The 27086-nt window shown below is 50.2% G+C and overlaps 1 protein-coding gene across 1 annotated transcript; it reads left to right on the forward strand.

The window, feature by feature from the left end:
* Positions 1-147: 147 nt before the first annotated feature.
* cep290 (centrosomal protein 290) lies at positions 148-26975 on the forward strand. The gene is made up of 54 exons (XM_036517776.1): positions 148-359; positions 1175-1299; positions 1793-1870; positions 3389-3458; positions 3669-3715; positions 4132-4275; positions 4635-4688; positions 5442-5588; positions 5676-5858; positions 6069-6158; positions 6413-6535; positions 6728-6748; positions 7077-7200; positions 7420-7592; positions 7856-8018; positions 8173-8273; positions 8421-8487; positions 9104-9222; positions 9315-9399; positions 9820-9950; positions 10576-10740; positions 10996-11145; positions 12141-12256; positions 12350-12452; positions 12608-12838; positions 12985-13158; positions 13328-13439; positions 13547-13752; positions 14033-14184; positions 14307-14418; positions 14763-15218; positions 15718-15882; positions 16354-16461; positions 16740-16874; positions 17256-17522; positions 17786-17893; positions 18039-18238; positions 18606-18819; positions 18916-19053; positions 19275-19496; positions 20348-20476; positions 20983-21125; positions 21382-21537; positions 22202-22325; positions 23243-23377; positions 23668-23754; positions 23873-24037; positions 24572-24694; positions 24886-25058; positions 25381-25522; positions 25716-25789; positions 26062-26162; positions 26441-26550; positions 26638-26975. Exons 2-54 carry the CDS (start codon positions 1198-1200, stop codon positions 26821-26823), a joined length of 7404 nt encoding a protein of 2467 aa, XP_036373669.1. The 5' UTR covers positions 148-359; positions 1175-1197; the 3' UTR covers positions 26824-26975.
* Positions 26976-27086: the final 111 nt, after the last annotated feature.

Genomic DNA, 27086 nt, shown 5'->3' on the forward strand with positions numbered 1-27086 from the left:
CATACACATTAATGAAACTGTAAAAATACAGCAGCCAGCCAAGTAAATTTAATTTTAAATGTTGGATGTTGAATGCTGGTTTTGCGACGTGACACGGCAGTACCGTAAAGCAATAGATAGCATATTCATTTACGGCTGTTTGCAGCGGTAGCCTAGCAGCGGTGACTGTTACAAAGATTTAGGCAGTGGCAAGATGTCGGATCCTGCAATTATTCAGTAAAAATGCATTTTTAGCTGTAATGAACGGAAAATTTCCAAACCGGAATTCAGTTGTCCGATATTTCAACACGGAGTTCCATGTTTGATCCTTAACGCGGCACTAAGCGCGTAGTCTCAGTAGTAGTCTTTTCCCTCTGAAGGTACCTGGGCAATTCTTGCTATCCAAGATAGATAAGATAACTGTACTTTAGCCAGAGAGCGAGTTATAATTGCAAGATTGGTTTGTTGATAGTGATATCTATAAATGTTGTATTTTGATGACATAATTTAGCTTGGTAAAGTTACCGGTGTGAGACTTGTGCAGTGGTCAAAATCTTCAAAGAAGTTGGGGCTGTTATGATAGCTGTCGTAGCCATGGAACTGTTGGTGGATGATCTTTTTCACACGTTTAGCTGGCTGGCTAACGGTAGATTGCCAGACCTAACCAGCTAACCGTCAGTGTTGTCATAAACACTGTCGCAACGTTACAGAGCTAGTTAGCTAGGTGCTCTCTGTGATGCATTCTCTGCAGCTCGATATGCATCTATACCTTCGTTTTGTGTGTTGTTAGTTGTTTTCCAGAATCATATATTAAGTAAAATCTAACTTGTTCCTTAGATGCCATCTAATAATTTATATTAGTGTCGTTAGTAGTATTGGCTAGCTATCAACATTGTCGACTGCTTGACACAGTTGTAGTAGCATCTTATGAAGCTTACTAGCTGTCCCACTAGCTTTGTAGATCATTGGTTAAATAATGATGAACAGTACTACTTTATTAATCTGCGGAATTACTCTAGGTCATGGATTGGATAAATAGCTACAAACAAAAAAAAATATTGCAACCGCGAATTGTGACGTCATTGATTGGCAAATTCACTGACCTTTCACCCCCGCCTTTCTGAAAGCGCAGACACACAACATCCTGACTAGGGTCGGCTTATTTATCAGCATCAAATGATTTCCATTCTCCTAGATTGAAGCTGCACGCCTTTGAACATGCCTCCAAGCTTAGACTGGAACAAACTGATGGAGGTAGACCCCGATGAATGGGGAGGATTGGATAAAGAGACTGATGAGCTTGTCGATTTGATATCAAAGGTATTTCCCTTGTTTCAGTCATTCAGACATTGGTTTTATCCATTTATCATTTATTTTATTTTTTGCAGGCGTTATTATATTGCATATTTATATATCATTTGTCATCCTAAGAAATGTATATATTTTAGTTCAGTGTCAGTTCTAATATAGACACCAAGTGCATAATTCATAACATTATTTTATTAATGTAAAGGTTGTTCCTTTCCATTGCCTCCATCCCTCCTTTTTACACTGTGCATTCTGTAGCACATTCATGCAGTGTTAGAGCATCTTGCTGGAGACTGCAAAAGCAATGAGCCATCTGGAATTGGAACCACTTACTCCAAGGTCCAGAGTCAAGCACTCACACCTCACACTGCCCATGGCAACAGCGCACTGCCGCCCATGGCAACAACACGTTTGCTTGTTGTAGTAAACACTGCTTCACACCTCTGCAGATCTGTGCAAATATGTGGGTACATGAAGGGCTTGCAGTAACGGCCATCCTTTGCAGGTTCAGCCGAAAGACCTGAAAGGTGGAGACAGTGAGAAATTAATCCAGCTTTTCAGAATTACTCAGACCATCATGAAGGTTTGGCCACAACATCGAAGACCTTCCAACTTTTCTTACATTTCACTGTCAATAATCATTGTTATCCTGTCATTTCTTTACTTACGTAGCATATATCTTGGGTAGGCAAAATAATGGAAGCACCAAAAAATATAGGAATATTTAAGAACTAAGGAGTTTGGCTGCCCTTTGCTTTCAGAACAGCTTCAGTCCTTCTTGGAATGCTGTTATGCATGTTTTCCTCTGTTTTTAGTGGGATATTGGACTATTTTTCAACAAAGCCTCCAGTTCTCTGAGAGATGAAGGAAACCCCTTCTATACTCTGTTTTGTAGAACCTCTCATAAAGGTTCAATGATGTTTTATCTGGTGAGTGGGGAGGTCATGGTAGGTGTTTGACTTCATTCTGGTGTTCATGTAACCACTCTTCCATTCCATTTAGCAGCATGTATGGGGGTGTTATCATCTTGCGATGGGGTGCACCTGGTCACCCTAAAATGGCTTCATGTTCCTTCACTATAATTCTGCTACACAGAGTAATAATCAGAACCAATGACTCCCACTGCTGGCCATACCACAACAGATCCACCACCATATTTAACAGTTTGCAACAAGGAATGGCGGTTGAAGGCTTTCTTTGGCTTTCTCCAAGCATGAACCCATCCAGATACAGTAAAAAGTAAAAGACGACTCATCACACAAAGTTACTTTTTACCGTTGCTCAGAAATTCAGGTTTTGTGCTCATTACACCAGGTTATGCATTGTTGTGCATTGGCCTTGTTTACTAACAGTTTTCGAATGGAGGCGCTACCATAAATATCAGATTTGAGAAAATCACAGTGTACAGTTTCACTTGGGACTGAGGATGGTATCAGACTGATCATAGATTTAGTTCTGTGCTTGTTTTTGAGGGCCTTGTTTTGTGTTTTTTATTCTGTCTGTCTGTCCCTGCTGGTGAGCGTCTGTAGTCATGCAGCTTTCCCTTGTTTGGCATGTACACATTATATAATTTTCCTGTTTCTGTGACTGACGCATCTGCAATTTGGGCAGACTAATAGTTTGGGCAGCTGTTTGACCTCTTTTAAAGTCTTTTAGATATCTCATTTTGCTTTAGTAACTTACATTTTAAAGTTTGATTTTAAAATGTCTCTTTAATGTCTAAACATTGGTAATTAGTATTGACAGTAATACGAAACATGGAAACTCCTTTTAAGTTGCGACTTAGTTACTTCAAACCGCAAGTCCTTTTGCATTAGGTGTTTCCATTATTTTGTCTACCCTCTGTAGTTGGTTTGTATTTTCTTCATAGAATGGAATAAATTCACTTGAATGATTGAGTATTTGAGTTTTATTTTTCAAAATCAGATTTTCACATTAGAGAGTGACACACTTGTTGCAGTGCAGTGTTGGATATTTTGCATGCATTTGAAATGTGGAAAGGGAGGTGCATTTGTTGAGGTGTTGCGATAGCGTGGAGTTGTGCTGGATCTGGATGTGCTGTGGTTACTCTCTCATCTCTGAAGCTGTTTCTGACCCCTAGATGAAAGTGCAGGAAGTAAGCTGTGCATATGAAGTCATTGACAAAGCTGGTGCAGAGCAAGCTGAAATAGGTACGCATCCAAAGCTTGTTTTTTACTCACACATACTGTATTAACAGGGTACGCATCCAAAGCTTGTTTTTTTACTCACACATACTGTATTGACAGGGTCTGAAATGGGTGCAGCTCAGCAGAAGGTGGCTGCTAAATGGAAATTAAACTCTACAGCTGAAATGCTGCTCTTTCACAGATTGCAACATGTTTTCCATTTGTGTTTCACAGAAAACCAACTAAAAGCTCAAGTCTACAAATTAGAAAATGAACTCGAGGTAAGATTTTCTGAATGAAAACATTAGTGATATCAAATGTAAAATCATCTAAAGTATTATTGTGAGCATTGCACATTGTTTACATATCATACAGGACAGGCAGTTGAGATTGTGTAGTACTTCCAACCCCCATCCTTGACAGAGCCAAAACACTGTACGCTGCCTGGCTTTAAGAAGATTATGCAGCTAATTCCCTTTGTGGTGTTGTCTCTCGCTGTCAGCGACGGGTCTGTCTGGCAGGACCTTCAGACCTGTGGGGTGCTGTGATTTGTGTAAAGGCCTTTAGATTGGAATAGCCTGGATGGTTTGTGTGGGTATCTGCAGTGTTAGCGTGTAATGTGAACAGGTGCAGGGTGTGGGAATAACCCGCTCTTTGTGTGTTGTTGTGTGGCTTTGCCTGGACACTTCCTGTCCAGATGGCCCAGCGTGCTACAGGGGGGCGAGACACCCGCTTCCTCCGCGATGAGATCCGCCAGCTGGAGAGTCAGCTGGAGCGCAAGGAGAAGGAGCTGGTGCAGATGGAGAAGGAGACGAACAAGGAGAAGAAAGTCAACGAAGAAGTACGTTCTGACACGACCCCCGTTACTCAGCGAAACCTTTCCCCTCTGTGACTACGATGCAGTACCGTCTATTCCTGGTGGTGCTGCCGATACTCTAATGCTAGCAAATAAGCCATTTTTAAGAGGGAGAATACGACTTATAGTTTAATGAATTTCAGATTGGCACGAGTGCTGGCTCAGTATTGGACACCTTAAATACTATATATATATATTACTTTAAGGCACTGGTTCCAGCTGCTGTAATTTTAAAGCACCCCTTTGCTACTGATGTTATTGTAACAATGCATAGACCAATGCATCAGTACATGTTTTCCTGTAGTAGTTTGCCCCGAGGTCTCAGTTGTGATTTGTTTGTGCAGTTATCGGCTCGAGCTGAAGAAGCCGAGGATGAAAACAGGAAGTTGAAACGAGAGGTGAGCTCATGTTTATTAGCGCAGTGTTCAGAAATCACAGCCACTTCAGTCCGCACCCTTAGTCTCTGGAAGCTGAGGCTGTTAGGGCGTCCCCATTGGACGGATGCTGTGGCCTGCACGCAGTGAGGCAGTGAGAGGCCAGCCTGATGTTATCTGCTTCTGCCGCCTTCGCTCTCCTTTTCTCACGGTTTCAGCATGAACATTCTTTCTCGCATGCTTCTTTGTTTCTGCTGTTTCTGTTGTCACCATCGCCATCATCATCGTTTCATTTCATTTCTTCTCTTTTTCTCTTTTTCCAAATCTTCAAGATAAAACAGCTTAAGAAGAAGGTAAGCTATGAAGCAGATACAGTGTTCTAGCAGAGAGAGTGAGAGTAGTGAGGTCAACTTATCAGGTCAGATTCTTCAAGTAACTCCAAATACACTTTGACTGAACTGCCAATAACTGTGTGTGTGCCTGTTTGCATGCTTTGTGTACGTGTGTGTGTATGTGTGTGTGTGTATGTGCTGTGTACGTGTGTGTGTGTGTGCGCGTATGTGTGTGTGTGTGTGTGGGTGTGCTTGTGTTTGTGTGTGTGTGCATGGATGGTGTGTGTGTGTGTGTGTGTGTGTGTGTGTGTGTGTATGTGCTGTGTACGTGTGTGTGTGTGTGTACATGTTTGTGTGTGTGTGGGTGTGCTTGTGTTTGTGTGTGTGTGCATGGATGGTGTGTGTGTGTGTGTGTGTGTGTGTGTGTGTGTGTGTGTGTGTGTAGAATGAGCAGCTACAGAGGGACGTGATGTTCTACCGGAGGGAGCTGGATCAGAAGGAGCCGGTTCCGTCCCGCGAGGAGAGCAGCGAGGCCCAGAGGAGGCTGAACTCGGCCAACCGGCAGCTGTACCAGTGCATGGAGGACCTGCAGGTACCTGCAGCACCGCCACTTTGGGGAGGGGGGTGGGGGAGTGAGGGTGAATCAGCCCGGCGGAGTCACCACAGTCCCTCTCCACAGCGCGCAGAGGACGAGGTGGCTTCTCTGAAGGCCCAGGGTGAGCAAATGCAGAAGAGTCTGGAGGAGTCGGTGCGCGAGATGGAGAAGATGACAGACGAGTACAACAAGATGAAGATCGTGGTGCAGCAGACCGACATCATTATGGACCAGCTGAGGAAGGAGAGGGACCACGCCAAGATCCAAGTAACAGCCCCTACATGCAAAACACTTATACAATATGATGTGAGAAACACATGATCTTCCACATGGTGCGTGCAGTGAAAATATGATGTACCTGCTGTTTGGTGTTCAGGGCAGGTAAATAAGGATCAGGGAGACTGGGTGGGCGGGGCTTACAGGTGAGTGTGGCGTGTGGGGGTGTACAGTTGTGTCTGTTGTGGATCTGCACCGCAGGTGAGGGAGCTGGCAGAGCAGATCCAGAGCCGGGCGGAGGAGGACGACCCTGTGATGGCTGCTGTCAACGCCAAGGTGGAGGAGTGGAAGGTGTGTGTCACTCCCGACGGTCCTCACAGGACAAACTCACACACCTCAGAGAAAAACCGTCCTCACAGGACAAACTCACACACCTCAGAGAAAAACCGTCCTCACAGGACAAACTCACACACCTCAGAGAAAAACCGTCCTCACAGGACAAACTCACACACCTCAGAGAATGGTCTTTACAGGACTAACTCACACACTGGTGTGTGCTGGTGCCAGTTTTTTCATTACTTCCGTTTGTGTCTGTTTATTCTCAGAGGATACTGTCTGCCAAGGATGATGAGATCATTGAGTACCAGCAGATGATCAGAGACCTGAAAGAGAAGCTGCGGTCGGCTCAGATGGACTCGGACAAAAGCAACGTGATGGCGCTGCAGCAGGTGCGTCCCACCGCGCTGCTCTCTGCGCCGGGACGCCGCAGATCTGTGGCAATCCCAGCATTCCTCTCTCACATTGACTCTCTGACCTTTCCGTGTCCTCGTTCTGTCGTCTGGACTCATTTTCTTTGGCCTCGTTTTGTTCATGAATTTTTGCTCTTTCTTTTTCCTTTCTGCCACACTGACCCCACGCAGGTTATTTACGAGCTGTGTGCCGTAAGTACTCCACCTCTTCCTGTCTCACGTCCTTCCTCACTTCCCTTTTCCTGTCCCTCCTTGAGTATTTAATCACATGTGCACACTCACATGTCACAGAGCTGCACAGGGGCCAGCTGTTATGAGTGAAACTAGTTTGTGCCACTAGATAGCGGTGTTACTCAGCCACACCTGAAGACTTGCACCTTCAGGTTGGTTGGAATCTGTGCTAGCTGCCACAGAACGCTGCCTCTGACTGAGTGACACTGCTCTCCCCTCGTGAGACGGAGCTGTCCTCACGGCCGGGGTCCTGGAGGTGCATGATATCCCACGTGTCTTTGCTCCTCAGGCCGTGCAGGAGCGGGACAGCCAGATTAAGATGCTGAGTGAGCAGGTGGAGCAGTACACCGGCGAGATGGAGAAAAACGCGCTGCTGATCGAGGAGCTCAAGACGCCCCTGCAGAGAGAGAGAGGTACCTACGGCATACTCCCCAGCGCACAGGGGATCTGTAACACTCTGCATTATCAGTGAACAGAAAACCATACAAGATATATGTGTAGTATTATTAGCATTAACCTTATGAGGGCTGGGTGCCACTGGGATACCTGCAGCAGCAGGTGTCTGTGGGGCTGCTGCGGGGGGGTTCGGGGGGGTCAGGGATGGATGACTGCAGCGTGACCTTTCACCCCAGGGCCTCCCTCGCTGATCCAGCAGAAGAAGATGGATGAGCTGAAGGCCAAGCTGCAGGCCGCGGAGCGCAGAGTGCAGGAGGCAGAGAGGGTGGCGGAGCTGGCCGAGTCCGACGCCAGAGAGAAGGACAAGGAGCTGAGCGAACTGCTCGCCCGCATGAGACTCTATGAGTCTGTGAGTTCACTGTGACGTCTCCTCTAACCGTCTGCTGTACCTGCTCATGTTCTGTCTGCTGTTGCTAGGGGCGGAGCCTGTGCAGCGAGCATTGTGCTGACGTTGTTAACTACAGTACATGAGAGGCCTGGAAGTTCAGGAGAGAAACCTCTCATTGTGACATCACAGTTAAATGCCCACTGTTTCCTCTCGGATTGTTTTGAGTCCCGTTGCTGGGGGCAGAGCCTGTTTGGTGACAGTTGTGCTCCCGTTGTGAATGGCAGGGGACGGGGGGGCTGGAGGCCGCGGTGGCTGAGATCAAAGAGTGTAAAAACCAGCTGAAGACGAGAGACCGGGAGGCCGAGATCATGACCAAGGAGATCAACCAGCTGGAGCTGAAGATCAACGACCTGCTGGACGAGAACGAGGACATGAGAGAACGTTTGGGTCAGCTGAAAATATCTCTCAGAAATCGAGTCTCTCAGAGGAGGAGAGTATGAATGAGGAAATAACATTAGTGCCAGTGTAACTCGGTATTGTACCTCAGCACTTTGAGACCAGCCTTCCCTTATCTTTATAATTGTTTGTGCTTTATTTAAAGGGCTAAACCCGAAAGAAGAAGTTGATTTGACTGAATTTCGAAGATCCAGGGCTTTAAAACAGCGGCAGTACAAAGCAGAGAACCAGGTCCTTCTGAAGGAGGTACAGTGATGATGATACAGGTGTATTTCCCAGGCCCGTCTGAAGCAGTGCGCTCAAAGCATCACAGACACAGAGAGGGAAAATAAACAGGACATTCTGCTCTTCTGGGCACAGATTCAGGTCTGATGCATTCGAATTTCCCCACAGATTGAACGCCTGGAAGAGGAAAGACTGGATCTGAAGAAGCAGATCAGGAGTCTCGTTAAGGACAAAGGTACAGGTGTGCAGCACGGAGCCACAGAGGCAGCAGAAGGTGTGGCAGAGGAGCAAACTAAGGCTAAGTCACAGAAGATTAGATTTATCCTCGTTTTCAGTGTCAGCACACTGGTAATGTTTTCCTTGTTTTATAATTGGAATGTCCAATGATTTTTTTCCTTTTTTTCTCTTAATGTGGAATGGCCAGTTTTGTCCTTAGACATCGCTGCACCACCCCTTATCATCTGGCAGAGAACACACGTGACACACTTCAAAACACGTGACGTCAAATACCTCTTCTATACATACCACAGTCCCCATGCCAAGCCTGTGCAGCTTCATACAGACAGACTCTGGACGCTCGTTTGGCCAGCAGGGGTGTACTAATGTGCAGTAAGATGGTCAGACCCAGGCTGATCTACCTAATGCTATCCCCAGGGGAATGAGACCAATTCGTTCTGGTGCCATGGGCTTCCAGTCACTGTCAGCCAGTGACACAGCTGGAATTGACCCTGGGCTCAGCTTGCATTCAAAGCAGACGCCTTGACCACTGAGCTACTCTGGACCCCTGTTTTCCTGTATGCGCTGCTGATTTTTCATGCATGTGAATGCATGTATGTTTTTCTCCTGTTCAGGGTTGCCTGCAGGCCATTTAGAGATGGATGACAGCACAGACAGGGTTAGAAGTGTCCGGTATACCTCACCCCCAAAAGCTGCTGCCAGCGCCCCTGATGACGAGGAGCTGAAGCGAGAGGTGTGTGAGAGAGAGGCTCCTCTCCGTCCCACCCACAGTGATGTGATGTGGCGCAGTACCATTATAACCCAGTTCCTGTGTTCGTTCCACAGAATGAGCACCTCCAGAGAGAACTGAAGAGCAAAGAGAACGAGCTGGAGCTCAAAAGAACAGAGTCGTCGCAGTTCAGAGCTAAGTGTGAGTACGTCACTGCTGGCGGTGCTGCAGGTGGCTTTTCTGTAGATACAGAACAGCACATCAGCGTATCGCAGGCGTGGCCAGCGTGACTCAGAGCAGGAGCCAGAATTTACACGCTATTGTCAAAGGGAATACCCGGCTCACTTATTGACAGGAAGGACCAGAACACTTTGTCCTTGAGAATGTACTCGGCGTTTGTCTGTGGTGTAACAGACTTGTGTGTGTCTCACGGGACCCAACAATAACATTTTTAAACAATAACATTTTTAATGATGGATTGGGTCATGGGTCTGTCATGGGTTTGTTTACCTTTCCCATCAATTCGGGGGCCACACACAGAGCTATGGGCCCCTGGGGGCCAGCGCTGATGTATCAGGTTAAAGCTTCAGTTTTCCTGAGCTTCTCTGTATGTCTCCCCAGTTAATGACATGCAGATGGAAAACAAACAGCTGGAGCAAGGAATGAAGGACATTCTTAAAGCCATCCAGGAAGTGCAGAGCATGCAGCCTCAGACCGGAGTCAGCATCCCCAGCCTGCAGAGACTCATCAGCGTGAGCTGCCTGCATCTCTCTGCTGCCACCAACCCCACATAGGGGGAGACACCCTAACAACTGTCTGTCCTGCACTGAAACATAAAACATAAAACAATCAAAAGACTTAAAAGCAAAAAACTGTTATTGCTTCAAATGAGTCACAGCAAATATATCCCTACCCATTCTGGGGTTCTGTGCGCTGTGTGTGTGCTCTGTGTGTGCGCTGTGTGTGTGCTGTGTGTGCGCTGTGTGTGTGCTCTGTGTGTGTGCTGTGTGTGTGCTGTGTGTGTGCTCTGTGTGTGCTCTGTGTGTGCTCTGTGTGTGCTCTGTGTGTGTGCTGTGTGTGTGCTGTGTGTGTGCTGTGTGTGTGCTCTGTGTGTGTGCTGTGTGTGTGCTGTGTGTGTGCTGTGTGTGTGCTGTGTGTGTGTGCTGTGTGTGTGCTCTGTGTGTGTGCTCTGTGTGTGTGCTGTGTGTGCGCTGTGTGTGCACTGTGTGTGTGTGCACAGTTTAGTCTGATTGGGCGGTTTTGTTTCATATTCCCTCTGGAAACAGTGCTGTGAAAAGTGCCCTGTGAGGGTGTGACTGAAGGGAGGTACCCTAAAGAAGAGTGACATCAGAGTTCATCTGGTGTTGAATTTTTCAGGCTCTTGAGATGAAAAACTCGGAGGGGAAGTTTGATGCCAGCTTCCACCTGAAGGCACAGGTGGACCAGCTGACAGGAAGAAATGAGGAGCTCCGACAGGAAATGAGGTTCACCCGAGAGGAAGCAGCCAGAGCTGTCAGTCAGCTGGCCAAAGCCAATGAGAAGGTACGTGCAGTAACCTGGGAACGGAAGGCTGTTCAGTGATCCTGGCAGTCACAGCAGAATAACATGGAATCAGTCCTGGGCTTTGTGTTCGAGTTCTTCTGTCATGTCCTCATGCATTTAGAAGTATTCTACATTGCATTGTACTACATTATTGTTCACAGAAAGCCGCATCCATGATGGTTTACATAGCTTCATGTATTTAGTGCATTGATTTCTTATACAGTGCAATCCTCCCTCACTCCCTCTGATGGGCAGGTACTGCAGCTGGAGAGTGAGGTTGAAGATCTGAGGCGATCGGGAGGGAACAGTGTGGCCTTTAAGACCCTGGAGCTCCCTGAGGAGATCGTTCCAACCAGCATGGGGGTCATCACCTCCCTGAACGAATATGCAATCACACTTCTGCAGGTATGCAACAAGCACACAGTCACACCTCTGCAGGTGCACATCAAACACACAGTCACACCTCTGCAGGTGCACATCAAACACACAATCACACCTCTGCAGGTATGCATCACACACACAGTCACACTTCTGCAGGTGCACATCACACACACAGTCACACCTCTGCAGGTGCACATCAAACACACAATCACACCTCTGCAGGTGCACATCACACACACAGTCACACTTCTGCAGGTGCACATCACACACACAGTCACACTTCTGCAGGTATGCATCACACACACAGTCACACCTCTGCAGGTGCACATCAAACACACAGTCACACCTCTGCAGGTGCACATCAAACACACAGTCACACCTCTGCAGGTGCACATCAAACACACAATCACACCTCTGCAGGTATGCATCACACACACAGTCACACCTCTGCAGGTATGAATCACACACACAGTCACACTTCTGCAGGTATGCATCACACACACAGTCACACCTCTGCAGGTATGCATCACACACACAGTCACACCTCTGCAGGTGCACATCACACACACAGTCACACTTCTGCAGGTATGCATCACACACACAGTCACACCTCTGCAGGTATGCATCACACACACAGCCACACCTCTGCAGGTGCACATCAAATACACAGCCACACCTCTGCAGGTGCACATCAAACACACAATCACACCTCTGCAGGTATGCATCACACACACAGTCACACCTCTGCAGGTGCACATCAAACACACAGTCACACCTCTGCAGGTGCACATCACACACACAGTCACACTTCTGCAGGTATGCATCACACACACAGTCACACCTCTGCAGGTATGCATCACACACACAGTCACACCTCTGCAGGTGCACATCACACACACAGCCACACTTCTGCAGGTGCACATCAAACACACAGTCACACCTCTGCAGGTGCACATCACACACACAGCCACACTTCTGCAGGTGCACAGTGGCAGCAGACTCTCCCATCCTCCCTGCAGGAGTTGAAGAATAAGGAGGAGGCCAGTAAGCAGCTGGAGGCGGCTCTGGAGGAGTACAAGGGGAAGTTTGCTGTGATTCGGCATCAGCAGGGGCTGCTGTACAGGGAGTATCAGAGGTAGGGGGGCGAGGGGAAGCCTTTCAGACCAGCGCAGGGCAGCGTTTCGGGGACTGACAGCCCATCGTCTGAGCACCCTGTGTCTGATTGCAGGGAGAGGGAGTCCTGGCAGAAAGAGAGAGACTCGCTCACGGAGCTGAAGAACAAGCTTGAAGAACAGAAGGAGCTGGATGCTGTGAAAATCGGGGAGTTTGATGTAAGTGGGCCTCCTAACCGCATGACTGGCTGCTCCTGCCTGCTGTCTGTTCATTCGGCCAGTCATATTCAAAGCATATTTATTATTAACATAGACTTTGATGATCATCTTTGCTGTCAGAGGCGCATGTCCTAACCTCTGAACGTCTGTGCCAGCACTGGCAGCAGGTGTTGCAGGGGGACCCTGCAGAGATCAGGAAGGAGGTGTCGGAGGCGGTGAGGAAGATGACGGTGCTGAGGGTGAAGGAGGTGACGCTGACCAGGCGCTACACCACCCTGCTGGAGATGGAGCAGCACCTGAGGAAGGAGAACAACAAGCTGAGGAGTGACTTCCTGGACATGGAGGCCACCGTCACCAAGAGGATCGGCTACCTGCAGAGATACAAGGTGCGTCTCTCTTAACCAATCACATTTCGCTTCTCTGACTCTTAACCAATCACATTTCGTTTCACTGACTGTTGTATCCAGTTGTATTTGATCTCAGTGAGTGGCCGTACCTGCTGAGCTGAGGCTGTTGTGTGTTCCTCCTGCAGGATATGGCCTCGTTTAAAATCGCAGCCTTACAGAAAGCTCTGGATGACAGCGTCTCCTCGTCAGAACTAGAGAGGGCCAACAAACAGTACACAGAACTCACAGTCAAATACAGAGACCTTCTGCAGAAGGACAACCATCTGGTCCAGAGAGCAACCAGCCTGGAACAGTTAGAGGTTAGTTACCAAACTGTATTTCATGACTTGGTCATGAAGCCCACTACCAAGACAGTGATAGCTGGTATTTGTTGCTAGGACCGTTCACATGTCCACATAAACAAAAATACTTTGAAAGTTATTAGATTCCATGCACATTTCCGTATTTCCCCTGTGGTCTTTATTTCAGAGGGAGAACAGCTCCCTGCAAGAGCAGATCACAGCCTTGACCAAGGAGCTGGAGATCAGCAAGGAGAAAGTGCACTCGTTAGAGCAGGCCATGGAGCACCTCACCCCGGCAGGTACGGTCCCCTTCCTCTCCATCTGACGCCACACGGACAGGGTATCAGCGCTGCCTCCCCTGCTGCGCGTGAAACAAGCTCTCGCTGAATGTGATTGGCCGCTGCAGGTGGGGAGAGCGGCTTGGACAAGGCGTCGAAGGCTCTGGCGAACAGCGAGATCGCGTCGGTCTCCAGGAAGATGGCGGTGCTGGAGATGAAGGAGCTGAACGAGCGGCAGCGGGCAGAGCATGCCCACAGGATGTGCGAGCACCTGAGGAGCTCCCTGCGGCAGGTGGAGGAGCGCAACGCCGAGCTGGAGGCCAAATTCTCCGAGGTGCGTAACGCCGAGCTGGAGGCCAAGTTCTCTGGGGTGCGTAACGCTGTGGAGCTGCTGTTCCACTGCAGGGTGTGACCTGAAACAGCAGGATTGACTGCATTTATCACTTTTCCTGTACAGCTTGCAGTTACCGCTGCACCAACCATGCTGTGAGGGGAACTCTCTGATTGCATTTGCATACACCCACAGAGGGGTTTATCTCGGTAGTGACTGTATTTCCTGGGCTGAAGCCTGTGAGGGGAGGTGTGTTAGTGTGCGGGACTGTCTCTGCCTCCAGCTGACGAAACAGCACCTGGAGGCGCAGCGGACCGAACAGGACCTGCGAGACGAGCTGGCGAACAGCGTGAGCAAAGCGATTAGCGACGCGGACCGTCAGCGCATTGCTGAGCTGGAGAAAGCCGAGGCCCAGCTCAAACTGGAAGTGTCCAAGTACGTACTGCGCACACACCAAAAACGCACTCTCTGGTCTAGCAGAAAACTATAAAATTCAACTGTGTAATGTTAGTGTGTGTGTAGTGCCTGATTTGTGGAATATGTTTTTTTTCTCCCAGGTTACGGGAGGTCTCTGATGTGGCCAAGATGCAGGTGACCACACTGGAGTCCAGGCAGCAGTGCAGAGAGAAGGAGGTAGAAGCTCTGAGGAGACAGGTGCTGGACTACCAGGTAAGACTGACTGCTGTCCTGTCTGGTGTTGTTATTAAACTCTGTCACCTGAATATTCAAAGGCATAGGAGTGATGTCATGTCTTTTATGCTCTTGGTTTGCTCTGACCCCTCAGAGAGGGTAAGGGCAGACGGCTCTGGAGGGATTAGATTCATTAAAACAGCGCTGAGGCTGGCCTGCTGCATTCACAGAGTTCTAAAAGAGCGCTCTAAGAGACTGTAATTCAGCTCATAGGAACTACAGTATAGTTATTGCAGGTGTGTAGTCCTGAGTGACCCTAAATCAGAGTCCACCTGCTCTGACCTCTGACCTCTGACCTCTGACCTGTGCCCCGTGCCCGGCAGGCGCAGTCGGATGAGAAGGCGCTGATCGCGAAGCTGCACCAGCACCTGGTGGCGCTGCAGCTGAGCGAGGCGACGGCGGTGGCCAAGCTGGAGGGGGCGGTGCTGAAGGCGCGCAAGCTGGAGGCGGGCCTTCTGAGGGCGGAGCAGCGGCTGGACGAGAGGGAGCAGGCGCTGTACCACGCCCGTCTGGAGGGCCGAAACCGCGCCCGGCACCTGCGGCAGACGGTGCAGGCGCTGCGCAGCCAGTTTGCGGGGGCGCTGCCGCTGCGCCGGCAGGAGCAGCTGTCCCATACGCTGCAGCAGCTGCAGGAGGAGCTGCGGCGGGGGCAAGAGGAGGCGCAGCGGGCCGGGCAGGAGCGCAGGAGGGCCGAGCAGAGGGCCCAGGAGCTGGAGCTCCGCCACAGCGGCCTGGAGGAGCTCATCGCCTCCCTGAAGGACGGCAAAGGAGCACAGAAGGTGCACCCCCCTCAGAGCGGGACACACCCACAGAACGCTCTCCCTCCTCTCGCTCGCTCACTCACTCACTCACTCACCTCTCACTCACTCACTCTCTCACCTCTCACTCACTCACTCACTCACTCACTCACTCACTCAGCCACTCACACTCTCTCCTCACTCACACTAACTCACTCACAGAGATGCTGATCCTCCTCCAGGGCATGTTCTGTTATTCAGTATCATACAGTCAGACCCTGGAGGCATTTCCTTGTGACCTGTTTCATTTCTGCAACGCTCTCCAAAAAGCAGACAGCAGGTTTTCAGAGCGTAACTGTACTGCGCTTTCAGCGTTTTCAGGTTGAGAGCTGTATCTGCAGTAGTTGGGGAGTTTTTGCATGTATGTGGCTGCGGTACTGTGCGCGGGTAGAGATATAATGCATGCTGTATACACACACACACACACAGGCTGTGGGGCACCACCGCTGTGACCTGACAGATAGCGTTTCCATGGAAACAGGTGACTGAGTGGCACAGGCGGATGGAGGAGCTGCGGCTGCAGGAGCTGCGGCAGGGCAGGGAGCTGAGCGCGCTCAGAGAGGAACAGCGCCACCTGCAGGGCGTGGTGACGCAGCAGGAGCAGCACATCCGCAGCCTGGAGGAGGAGCTGGTGCGGCAGAACAACGTGAGTGTCCCTGCGGTCCCGCGCAGCCAGCCTCAGTATCACCCACAATCCTGTACCTCAGTATCACCCACAATCCTGCGCTTCAGTATCACCCACAATCCTGTGCTTCAGTATTACCCAGAATCCTGTGCTTCAATATCACCCACAATCCTGTGCTTCAGTATCACCCACAATCCTGTGCTTCAGTATCACCCACAATCCTGTGCCTCAGTATCACCCACAATCCTGTACCTCAGTATCACCCACAATCCTGCGCTTCAGTATTACCCACAATCCCCTTCAGGATCTTCCACTATCCATTGCAGCCAGCTTCAGTATCACACACTGTAATGCTCCTACACTGTGCTGACAGAGCTTTAAAATGCAGCAGATGTCATGTTAAGACAGAGTGGGGCTGATATATTGACAGTATTTTCCTGTTCTGGGATCAGTGGGTTAGATATTTTCTGAACAGCACTGTTCTTCCCACAGCTGTATGAGGAGCACCAGCTGTCCTGGGATCAGCGGGAAGTGGAGCTGGAGCGGCAGCTGGATCTGTTTGAGAAGCAGCAGAATGAAATCGTGGGCACAGCACGAAAGGTACCACCCCCTCCACACACGTGACGTTGGTTAAAAATGTGCCTGTCCCAGCTGGAGCAGAAAACAAGACACATTTAGTTCTCTGGATCTTTGTGTTTTTACACATTGAGCCTCTGTAGTTAAGCCTAATGTTTGCTGAGATAGAGGTTTATTCTGCTTTCTGTTGCAGATTGAGGTGTGATAGTTTATTCTGCTCTCTGTTGCAGATTGAGGTGTGATAGTTTATTCTGCTCTCTGTTGCAGATTGAGGTGTGATAGTTTATTCTTTGTTGTCGCAGTTTGAAGAGGCGACCGGATCACTCCCCGATCCCAGCACGCCTCTGGCCCACCAGCTGGATTTCGCTCTGCGGAAGATCAAGGACCACGTTCGCACCATTCTGGAAACGCAAGCAACCTGCAAGACTCTGGATGAGGTAGGACATCCTCGTCATTCATCTGACTCTCTGCTGTCAGCTGTACTGGCAAGCGGCTGGTAGTTTCCTCCCAGGGCAAACCGACATGGCTGTCCCTGACAACACCCAGGCGGTTTGCAGGCCTTTATCTGTCCGTTTACAGAGAAAATTATAATGATGAGAACAGACCATTTAACTTGTTACAACTGCAGGTTTTCCTATAGTTTCTGACTCCAGATGCTGGCAGCTCCACAGGGTCCATGTGCTGTAACCCTCAGTGGTGAAATAGTGTCCAGCGCTGGGGTGAAGTTTAGTCTGAGCTCATGGCCAGCAGGGGCACCGCTGGTGCCTGGGCAGTGGGGGGCAGGGACGCTGAGGGTGTGAGTTTGTGCCTCCTAACAGAAGCTGAAGGAGAAGGAGGCAGCGCTGTGGAAGGCGGAGCAGAGCATCCTGTCCCGTGACAGAGTGATCAACGAACTGCGTCTGCGTCTCCCGGCCGCTGCCGAGCGAGAGAAGCTGATGGCCGACCTCTCCCGCCGCGACGACGACCCCGACAACCAGCCTGCCCTCAAGGTGGCGCACCACACCATCAACAGCATGCAGGCCCGGCTCAGCCAGAAGGAGGAGCTTCTGAAGAAGTACCAGAACCTGCTGGCCCGAGCCAGACAGGTATCATACCCCGCCTGCGCTGTCTGTGTTTCTCTCGAGCTAATATCTTCAGATCTGCCTGAATAATCAGCTTAGCGGAGCAGTGGAGAGGGTCTGTGTGCACAATTTGCTGAGCAGATGGTCGACTTTAATTGCTTTCATATTTTCAGTACGTAATGAGAAGTGGATGGAAACAGATGCCTGTTGTGACTGTGAGAGTGTTTTGCTGCCGGGTCTCTGCAGTTAGCTGCATCTGACGCGCCCTGATGGGTCTCCTTAAACAGGACCAGGAAGACATTACGAAGAAGCACGAGGAGGAGATGAGGACTCTTCACCAGAAGCTGGATCTGCACACAGACATATCGCTGGACAAGTTCAAGCAGACAGCCCTGGTCAGTAGCTCCCCATCGGAGCCCTGCGTTTGAGTGATATATGAAGTGATGCATGCTGCACATGTATGACTTAAATTCCCGTCTGCTAAACCACACGTGTCTTCAGTTCCTCTGTGGTAAAGTGTTTGTCTGCGTTGTGGAGCAGGAGCTGATGAGGAAACCCACCATAGACGTCCCCACCCCGAAGCACCTGGTTCGGCTGGCGGAGATGGAGCAGACGGTGGCGGAGCAGGACAACTCGCTGTCGTCCCTCAGCGGAAGGCTGAAGGCCGTGACGGCCGAGCTGGAGAGACAGAAGCTGATCGTCGCCGCTAAGGTCAAAGAGCACAACGCAGAGAAAGCAAAGTAAGCCGCCCCAGCCGAACGCGACAGGCCTCCTGCAGCCACACCACACAGACAGAACACCACAGAGGCAGGCTAGCACCAAATGCACTTCAGTTATTACACTGCCACAGCTGTAATGCCCCGGCATTTGATCTTGCAACCTTCTGGTTTTCAATTGTGTTCTGAGACTGATACACCGCCCACCCATTACTAATGAATGTGAACCTGTAGCTCTGCTGGTGCTACATCTGTCTGCTGCTCATCCTGCCCGCCTCTGACCAGCCATGACACGGTCTGTAGCACCACCTGGCCTCTGCTGCTTAGGGCTCTTCAGTGCTGAGTGTGTGTAACGTTTGTGTAATGTTTGAGTGACGCTGCTGTAACGCAGGCTGCAGGAGCAGTGCGCTGCGCGGCTGAAGCAGCAGGAGCAGCAGGTGGAGGAGCTGCGGGTGCAGACGGCACAGATGGAGAAGGAGGTGCAGTACCTGCAGACGGAGCTGGAGGCCCAGAAGGAGGCGAACACCCGCTCCCCCACCAACACCATGAAGAACCTGGTGGAGCGGCTCAAAGCCCAGCTGGCACAGAAGGAGAAGCAGCAGAAGGTAAAGTCTCGCCATGACGACCTGGAACAGTCCTCCCCCTTCCCACCCCCACACCCCTCCCTCACCCCTCACTCCTGCGCTGTGCCTCTCTCTCAGGCTCTCAGTAAGGCCCTGCTGGACCTGCGGGCGGAGATGAGCGCGCACGCGGAGCAGCAGGTCATGGCCAGCGCCGCACAGAGGGAGGAGAGTCTGAACGTGCAGCTGCTGGTGGACAAGCAGACCAAGGAGCTGCGGGTAGGACAGGGCGGGGCGCGGTCACCCCCACACCACGCTGCCCAACCTGACAGTCACTGGGGGAAATCATTTCCGAATTTACTTGCTTTTCAGTTGTCTTAATCAAGGGTGACTATCATGATTTACATACTTACGTCTCACACGTTTTACACAGCCGTGACACAGCCGCTGTCTGCATCACTGAGTGTGTTTCTCGTCCCTCCACACGCGTGTGGGCGCAGACGCGTATCCAGGAGCTGAGTGAGGACCTGCAGGCGGCGAAGGAGAGCCAGCGTGCGGCGAAAGGCAGAGAGAGCTCTCTGAAGGAGGAGATGGAGGGCCTGAACAGGGAGGTGCAGAGGGGCCTGAAGGCTCAGGCCAGGCTGCAGAAGGAGAAGGAGGAGAGGGAGGACGAGATCGAGGAGCTGAAAAAACGAGTCAAGAGGCTCACGAGCGGCCTGCAGGTTTGTGGGATTACTGAGGGATTATGGGATAGATTTGTGTGTTTTTTACGAGATGGACTGGAATATGTCTCCTCATAGTGAATACCCCCTCCGCTCCTTGACATTAAACATCCACCCAAACGCTCCTGCTTTATTTCTGCACTCATTTCTGATGGGCTCTCATGAGTGATTGATTGGTGCGTTTCTTATGGTGAGGGGAGGAGCTAAGTGATTGATTTGTGCTCTGCTTGTGGTTAGGGGAGGGGCTAAGGGATTGATTGGTGATGGGCTTGTGCTGGGGGGAGGGGCTGAGTGATTGATGGGTGATGTAGACAGAGACATCGCTGCCCATCGAGGCTGGGCGCAGTTTGAGAAAGAGCAGACCGCAGAGATACTGCAGAGCTGCTCTGACTTCAGCTTTACGTGAGGAATTTAAAGCAGGTGTTACTTCAGTTCTTTATATTTGTTGATTCTAAGGACTGCCAAACTCTTGATGATGTGTTAGAATGGAAAAAATGTACTTCTTGCTTAAATCCATTTCGTTCCGGTCAGTCTTGTAAACTCTGTTACCCCAAACATAAAGATAGATTGTAATTTATGGATCCTTGGATCTGAAATTCCAGGAAGATTTGTACACAGTGTTCTTTGTGATGATTAATAATAATGTTCTCAGTGGGGTGTTTGTGCATGTGAGCTGTGCTTCGCCTGACCCAGCAGTGCTCGTGAGGTCAGTTCATGTTGCGGTCAGTAAGCCAGATCCTGACCTACATGTGCAGGGGCGTGGGTCACAGGGGACTGGTCCAGTATAAATCAGGCACATCATGTAAAGTGTGAAACGCAACGTGAGCAGTGTCTGCTCCCTGATTGGACAGCTCAAAGCCGAGTCAGAGGGGAGGGGTCCATCGGTGGAGGAGCTGCAGAAGAAGATCCGCAAGCTGGAGGCGGAGCTGGAGAGACAGGCTGCCTCCGAGGCCGCAGACAGGAAGCCTGTACCTGACAAGGTGAGACAGGTGTCTCTCGCTGTGGACTCACTCAGGTGAGAGCAGATTGGGCAGTCCTGACACACTGCTGCCCTTTGCACTCATATCTACACACTTCCCTTCAGCCCCGGGACAGTATTTACACAGTGCTAAGGCCCACACCCCGCCCGACCGCAGTGTGCTTAAAAAACAAATCAGTTAGTGGAATACCTGTGTGAATAGCTGGGTGAATAGCTGGGTGAATAGCTGGGTGAATAGCAGTGTGAATAGCAATGTGAATAGCGGTGTGAATAGCGGTGTGAATAGCGGTGTGAATAGCAGTGTGAATAGCAATGTGAATAGCGGTGTGAGTAGCAATGTGAATAGCGGTGTGAGTAGCGGTGTGAATAGCAGTGTGTATAGCAGTGTGAATAGCAGTGTGAGTAGCAGTGTGAGTAGCGGTGTGAGTAGCGGTGTGAATAGCAGTGTGAGTAGCGGTGTCGTGGCTGCCGTTGGCTGAGCGTGCCTGATCGTGCTGTGCTCCGCAGTCGAAGGAGGAGGTGGTGCGCTGGGAGGAGGGGAAGAGGTGGCAGAGCAAGATGGAGAGCCTGAGGAGCAAACTGAGAGAGAAGGAGCGCGAGAACGAGGTCCTGGCCAAGCAGCTGGCCACGCTGAAGGAGCTGTACGCCAGGTCAGTGCCGGCCACAAAGTGCAGATACTGCAGCGTCTGCATGCTGGTCCTAATGTTACACCTGAACATGATGACAGCACATAAAATCAACAAATAAATTATTACATAGATAAATGTTAGAGTCTATCAGCTACTGAAGGCTAGCCATTCACAGATAGCTTGTTGTGGTTGTTGTGGGAGTGAATGTGCATTGGTAAGCCTCCTGCAGTGATGGCACAGCACCTGATCTCGTACGTTTCACGGTTTTCCCCCTCAGACTGGACCAGGAGAAAGCCGCTCTGCAGAGGAAGCTCCGCATTCGCGGTGTGACTGCAGACCAGGTCGTGGGAGCGAGGACTGTGGAGTCAGAGAGGGAGATCGAGGAGCTGAAGGGCAGGAACTCTGAGCTGGAGCAGCAGATCATCACCATAAAGTGAGTCTCCAGAGGGGAGTGTTACACAGTGTTAACACTGTCAGTGTGCACTGAGTGACATCATCGGGGGGATTCTGGAAGCCTCTGAACAGACAAAGCTGCCTTATGTTCTCAGGGACTGATATGAGCAAATCAGAATGTTTCATTCTTGTAAACATTGAGTTTAATGACAAAAGATTTAATACAGGCAATTTAGCACATAGAGGCTGATTTCGTTTTTATAGCGTGAATCTCCAGTATATCCCATACTACTCTGTTGAACGTCTACTGCATGCACATTAGTAGCACTTTCTGTGCAATATTTATCCTTTATCAATTTCCTTCTCTCACATCTTGTTTTTCCGACAGAATCCAACTGAAATATTTTCTGTATTCCACTTTATTGGTCTCTTTTTTAAACGTCACTGAGTCTCGCTTTCCTGAGACTAAAGAAATTAAGCAGCTTGAGCTTCTTCACAACTTCCGTTTGACAGCCAGGACCAGTGTTATTGCCCCTCTATTTGACTTTTCATGAGATTCCAAATCTTCTTTATAATGTGGTGGCCAGAGCAGTATTCATTCAGGTACGCCCATGACTGACAGCCCGTGGTAGCCCTGCTCATCGTGGGGCAGATGAAGCCCCGCTCTCCCAGGACTCACTGTCCCCTCCCCCCTTCCCCCCCAGGCAACGGCAGGCCTTGCCCAGAGACGCAGCCATGGAGACCGTGGAGCTCAGGAACAGATACCTGGAGGAGAAGCTGCGTTCCCTGGAAAGGCAGCTGTCCAAAGAGTCGCCTTCCAGACCCTCAGTAAGTTCTGACAGGAAGAGGAAGCACCTAGCGCAAGCATGGCTGCTTCTTTAATCCCTTTCATATCTTACTGTAAGTTGGTAATTTGATCCAGTGCTCCGGATTTCTGTTACTGTCTGCCACTCCATTTTCACACTGCCTCTCATCCCCCTCCTCTCCTCTCCATCCACTGCTGTCCTCGTCTCTGTGTGTGAAGACAACCACGGCCTCTCGATCGCAGACTTTCTATGTCACACGTGAGGGCTCTGACAGGGAGAACGTAAAATATTTAGGAAAAGGCAAACCTGAAAGAGCCAAAGAGGACCCTGTGGGGAAAGCCACCAGTCCGAAGAGACAGAGGCAGTCTGGGGAGGCCAGAGGCCCTGTGTGGAAAGACTCGCGCTGGAATCAGCCTGCGCTGAAACGAGATCACTCAAGGGAGCGGGGAAGGGGTGCGGTCAGAAGGAGGACTGTGGGGGGCCGTGAGGGCGCAGCTGAGCTCAAACCCAAGGACTGGGTGATCAGAGAGCCACAGAGGATCCCCAGAGCTGCTCTGTCACCGGGCAGCCCCTTCAGAAACCGGCGCAAGGATTTCGCACAGAGCGCTCCAGGGAGCATAGAGCGGGCACAGCGGTCGCCCAAACCACAGACTCTGACTGTCACACCACTCATAAGGAGGGCCAAGTCTTTATCCAGACTCCGCGAGGTACAAACCACTGTGCCTGTAGACCTCCCTACCTTAGAAGCAAAAGCAAGTCAGTTCGCATCAGTAATGCTGTAGGCATCCAGCCTTCTCCCTCCACCTGTCTGTCTGTCTGTCTGTCTGTCTCATCCAGAGGACATGCTTTTGTCTTGAGCTCCCCTGTTGACTTTCGGATCTGTGCTAATTTTTGTCGCCGGCACTCAGAGTGAACTCTCATCTGGCTCTGATGTTTCAGACGTCTGGCAGAGGCACTGGAACGCCCTCACAGAGGGAGCAGGACCTGCAGAAGGAGAACCTCAAACTGTCCTCTGAAAACCTGGAGCTGCGCTTCCAGCTGGAGCAGGCCAACAGAGACCTGCCCAGGCTGAAGGTCAGACGTCACTCTCACAGCGAAGCAGATCTTTTCCCCAGACACACAAAGAATACCCACATTTAAACAGATATCTGAGTTTGTCTGGATATCCCCTTTTCCATCTGAAACCTCTTCATTCATGATTTAAAAAATAAGTCATCTCTAGAGGATTGTGAAAAGGAGCATAGAAAAAGAAACAACATATCTTTGGACAGTATTCAGCTGTAGATGGATGTCAGTCTCACCAGTTCAGCGATCTGTGATTATCTAATAATGTCTGATATTGTCTTCTTTGCATGACTGCACAGGCTCAGGTGAGCGACCTGAAGGAGATGTGTAACGTTCTGAAGAAGGAGAAGGCGGAGGTGGAGAGGAAGTTGGGACACGTGCGAGGGGTGAGTCTCCGCCACACGCAACACGCCACACGCAACACACCACGTGCCACACCGCACTGTGAGTCGGTGTGCAGAGTGCCGTGTCCTAAGTGTGCGTGTTTAACCCTTTGCTGTGCAGTCTGGGCGGAGCGGAAAGACGGTGCCGGAGCTGGAGAAGACCATCGGGCTGATGCAGAAGGTGGTGGAGCGCGTGCAGAGGGAGAACGAGGCGCTGAAAAGGACCCCCGAGGCACTGACCCAGGATCAGCTGACTGCCCTGGAGCTCGACAACCAAAAACTCAGGGTATCTAAACGGTCACTTTACTCAGACCTGGGATAACTTTTCACCCTGCATACAGGAAGAAGCTGTTCCAGAACATAAAAACTCATAGCACAGTTGAGAATAAATAATAGTGTTGACAGAAGGGTGTGTAGGTTAAGGCATAAGTAACACCTGTTATGCAAACTCTCCATTGCCTGACGCACATTTGAGATGCCCTTTCAGTGGAGAGAGACAAACCCAAGGTCCTCAGATAGACTGCACTAGAGTTCATTACACACCTTCAACTTCCCAGTCCATTAAAATGCAAAAATAAAAATTTTAAAAATTTAAAAAAATTAAAAATTTTTTTAAAAACTCCACTATGGCTGAGAATCGGGTCATTTGGGCTTACGTGGAGTCTTATAGTACCAACTGCCATTGTTTGAAATGAAAATATTTGGGACAGAGGTGCAATTTTGGACATTATTTCAGTCAAGAAGTAGAGTGTCTGATCTGATTATATCAGAGGAATGTAACTTGCTGGTGGTCATGTTTCCTGGTTTGCCTGGTTTTCAGGCAGAATGTGAGAGGCTGAAGGCGCAGATTGCAGGACAGCAGGTTCTCAGGACTGAGTCAGCGGCCAGAGGAACGGAGAAGATCCTGCAGGAGAACGAGAGGCTACGCAAGGAGCTCAAGAAGGTCTTCCACCGAACGAGACCGGACACACGTCACACACCTCACCATTTTACACTTGTTTTGACTGCGCTCTTAAGAGTAGAAATTAATGGAAGTGTTTTTTGTAAATAATACTGAGTTCATAGTTAATTCAGTAAATTGAAAAGTATAGAATGTTCAGGAACAGGCAGAGCAGCGGTGTGATTTTGGGGCAGGAGGCGGAGAGCGCCGAGAGGCTGAGAATAGCCAGGAGCAGCCTGGAGGCCAGCGTGGAGAGGCTGCAGGCCCAGCTGGAGGAGAGCCAGCACAGAGAGCCCCCGGCGGAGCACAGGGAGCCCCCGCCAGACGCAGCCGACCGCAAGGCCGGCAGGGCCACTGTGGTGACCAGGTGACCCACCATGACCCCCCCCACAGCACAGAACCCAAACACCTTCGAACACAGTCGCGTGAGAGTGAGGCCTCATCAGCTCTAACCCACTGGGTGGAGCCATCGTGTGTCATCACTGAATTACTGATTTGAAGCAAAGCCTTTTGATTGGTTCCAGTAAGTGATTGATGGCACATGGTAGCTGCCCTCATTTTAGAGCTGGTACAGCTGATTTTGAGCCTTTCCCAGGTAAGCTGAGCGGTGAGGCGAGGTGTCACACAAACACAGGCCAGGTCAGTTTGGACATTGTGGAAGTCTCACCATCTACCCCACCCCCTGCCAGAATGTACGAAAATAAAATGCGAGACCTAGAGAGTGACATCGCCCGGAAGGACCGCAGTCTCTCAGAACTCCAGCAGCTTCTGCGGGAAGCTGGGGAGCGAGAGCAGCAAAGCGCCCGGACCATCAGCGAGCTCAGAGAGCAGGTGACCTTTCACCTTTCCCTCCTCCTCCCTGCGCACAGCGCGGGGACTGTGGCAGCCAGCCAGTCAGCACACAGGAGGCTTTCCGCACACACCCGCACCCTGACACTGCATGAGACACCGCCCGCCCACACAGCGCTCACCGTGCGAGCGGGCACTGAGCTCTCCTGCGTCTAACACGCTCTTCTCTCCCAAGGTTGACCTACTGAGGCAGTTCCCCGAGGACGCCAAGACAGATGCAGGCCTCGCAAAGGAGTTCCAGTCAGTACGGTACAGACGCACTCTCTAGAACTACAGTATCAGAGACACAACCACAGGTGTTGCTGTGGCGAAAGCACTTGCTTCAGATGCTCCATCTGCTGGTGAAAAAGCTACAGCCTAAATTCTACACTGTAAAATCAGTCATAGCCATATTACAGATTCTACTTTCCACAAAACAAGAATGTCAGATTCCGGTGACCGGCTGGCATTTTTCTAAGAATAGAGATTGAGTGGCAAATGCAATGCCCAGATTGCAGAATGATGTATCTTGTTTCTGATAGGCTGATCAACCAGCAGTTGGAGAGAGAGAAGGCGGAGCTTCTCCGGCAGCTCAGTGCAGAGAGAGAGCAGAGAGGAGCGAAATCTAACCCCCTGGAGACAGGTGAGCTGTGTACCTGACAAACCAGATCCTTAACTCTGTGCTTCTACCTAGAATCTTGGGCCTCACATAGTATACTTGACCTTTATTGGACAATAATTAATTAGATGATACACACTGACAGCCAATCAGTACTGAAACATCAATCAGCAGAACAATCAGCAAGACAAAGACTGACTTGCTTGGTTTGTTCTAATCAGACACAAGAGCACCAGTAACACCGAGCAGATACAGGGCCACTACACTGGCCAGAGCTCATGCTGTTAGTGCTCCGATTACAGGACAGACAGACATACAGGAAAGGGGCGGAGCCCAGAGCAGGGTGAAGGAGGAGCTGCTGGAGCTGCAGAAACAGCTAAAGGCAGCAAACCTGGAGAAGAGGCAGTTACAGGTACCGACTGGCAGGCAAGCGCACATACATGCATACTGCTGGGGGAATCTCTCCTTTCACTGACAGAAGGGTGCCTTTATGTTTTAGGGTGAAGTGAAAAGGTTGAAGAAAGAGCTGGAGAACTTCGATCCAACGTTTTTTGAAGAGATCGAGGACCTGAAGTTTAATTACAATTTAGAGGTAAAGAAGAACATTCTGCTGGAGGAACAGCTGAAGAAAATGTCAGAGCAGCTTGGCGTGGAAGTGGAGCTTCCATCGAACGTGTCCATATGATAACGTGGTTTTGCTGCCGAAGTGCCTTGGTTGATCTGCAGTGGTGGAAATGAGCTCCTTTTCAGGGTAGCTGCACAGCTCGATGTATCTGATACTGGTTCCCCACGGACGTCACACTCCACTGTAGAGTTTCACTATAATCCATTTCACGTATGCAGCTCGAGTTTAGAGAATATAACGAGTAGAACGGTTACCGCTTTACTGTTTTGTTTTATAGACTCATGTATATTTGTAAATGTGTAGTAAAGGATTGTATTTTTGCT

Source organism: Megalops cyprinoides, chromosome 23, assembly GCF_013368585.1.
Source record: "Megalops cyprinoides isolate fMegCyp1 chromosome 23, fMegCyp1.pri, whole genome shotgun sequence".
Lineage (NCBI taxonomy): Eukaryota > Metazoa > Chordata > Actinopteri > Elopiformes > Megalopidae > Megalops > Megalops cyprinoides.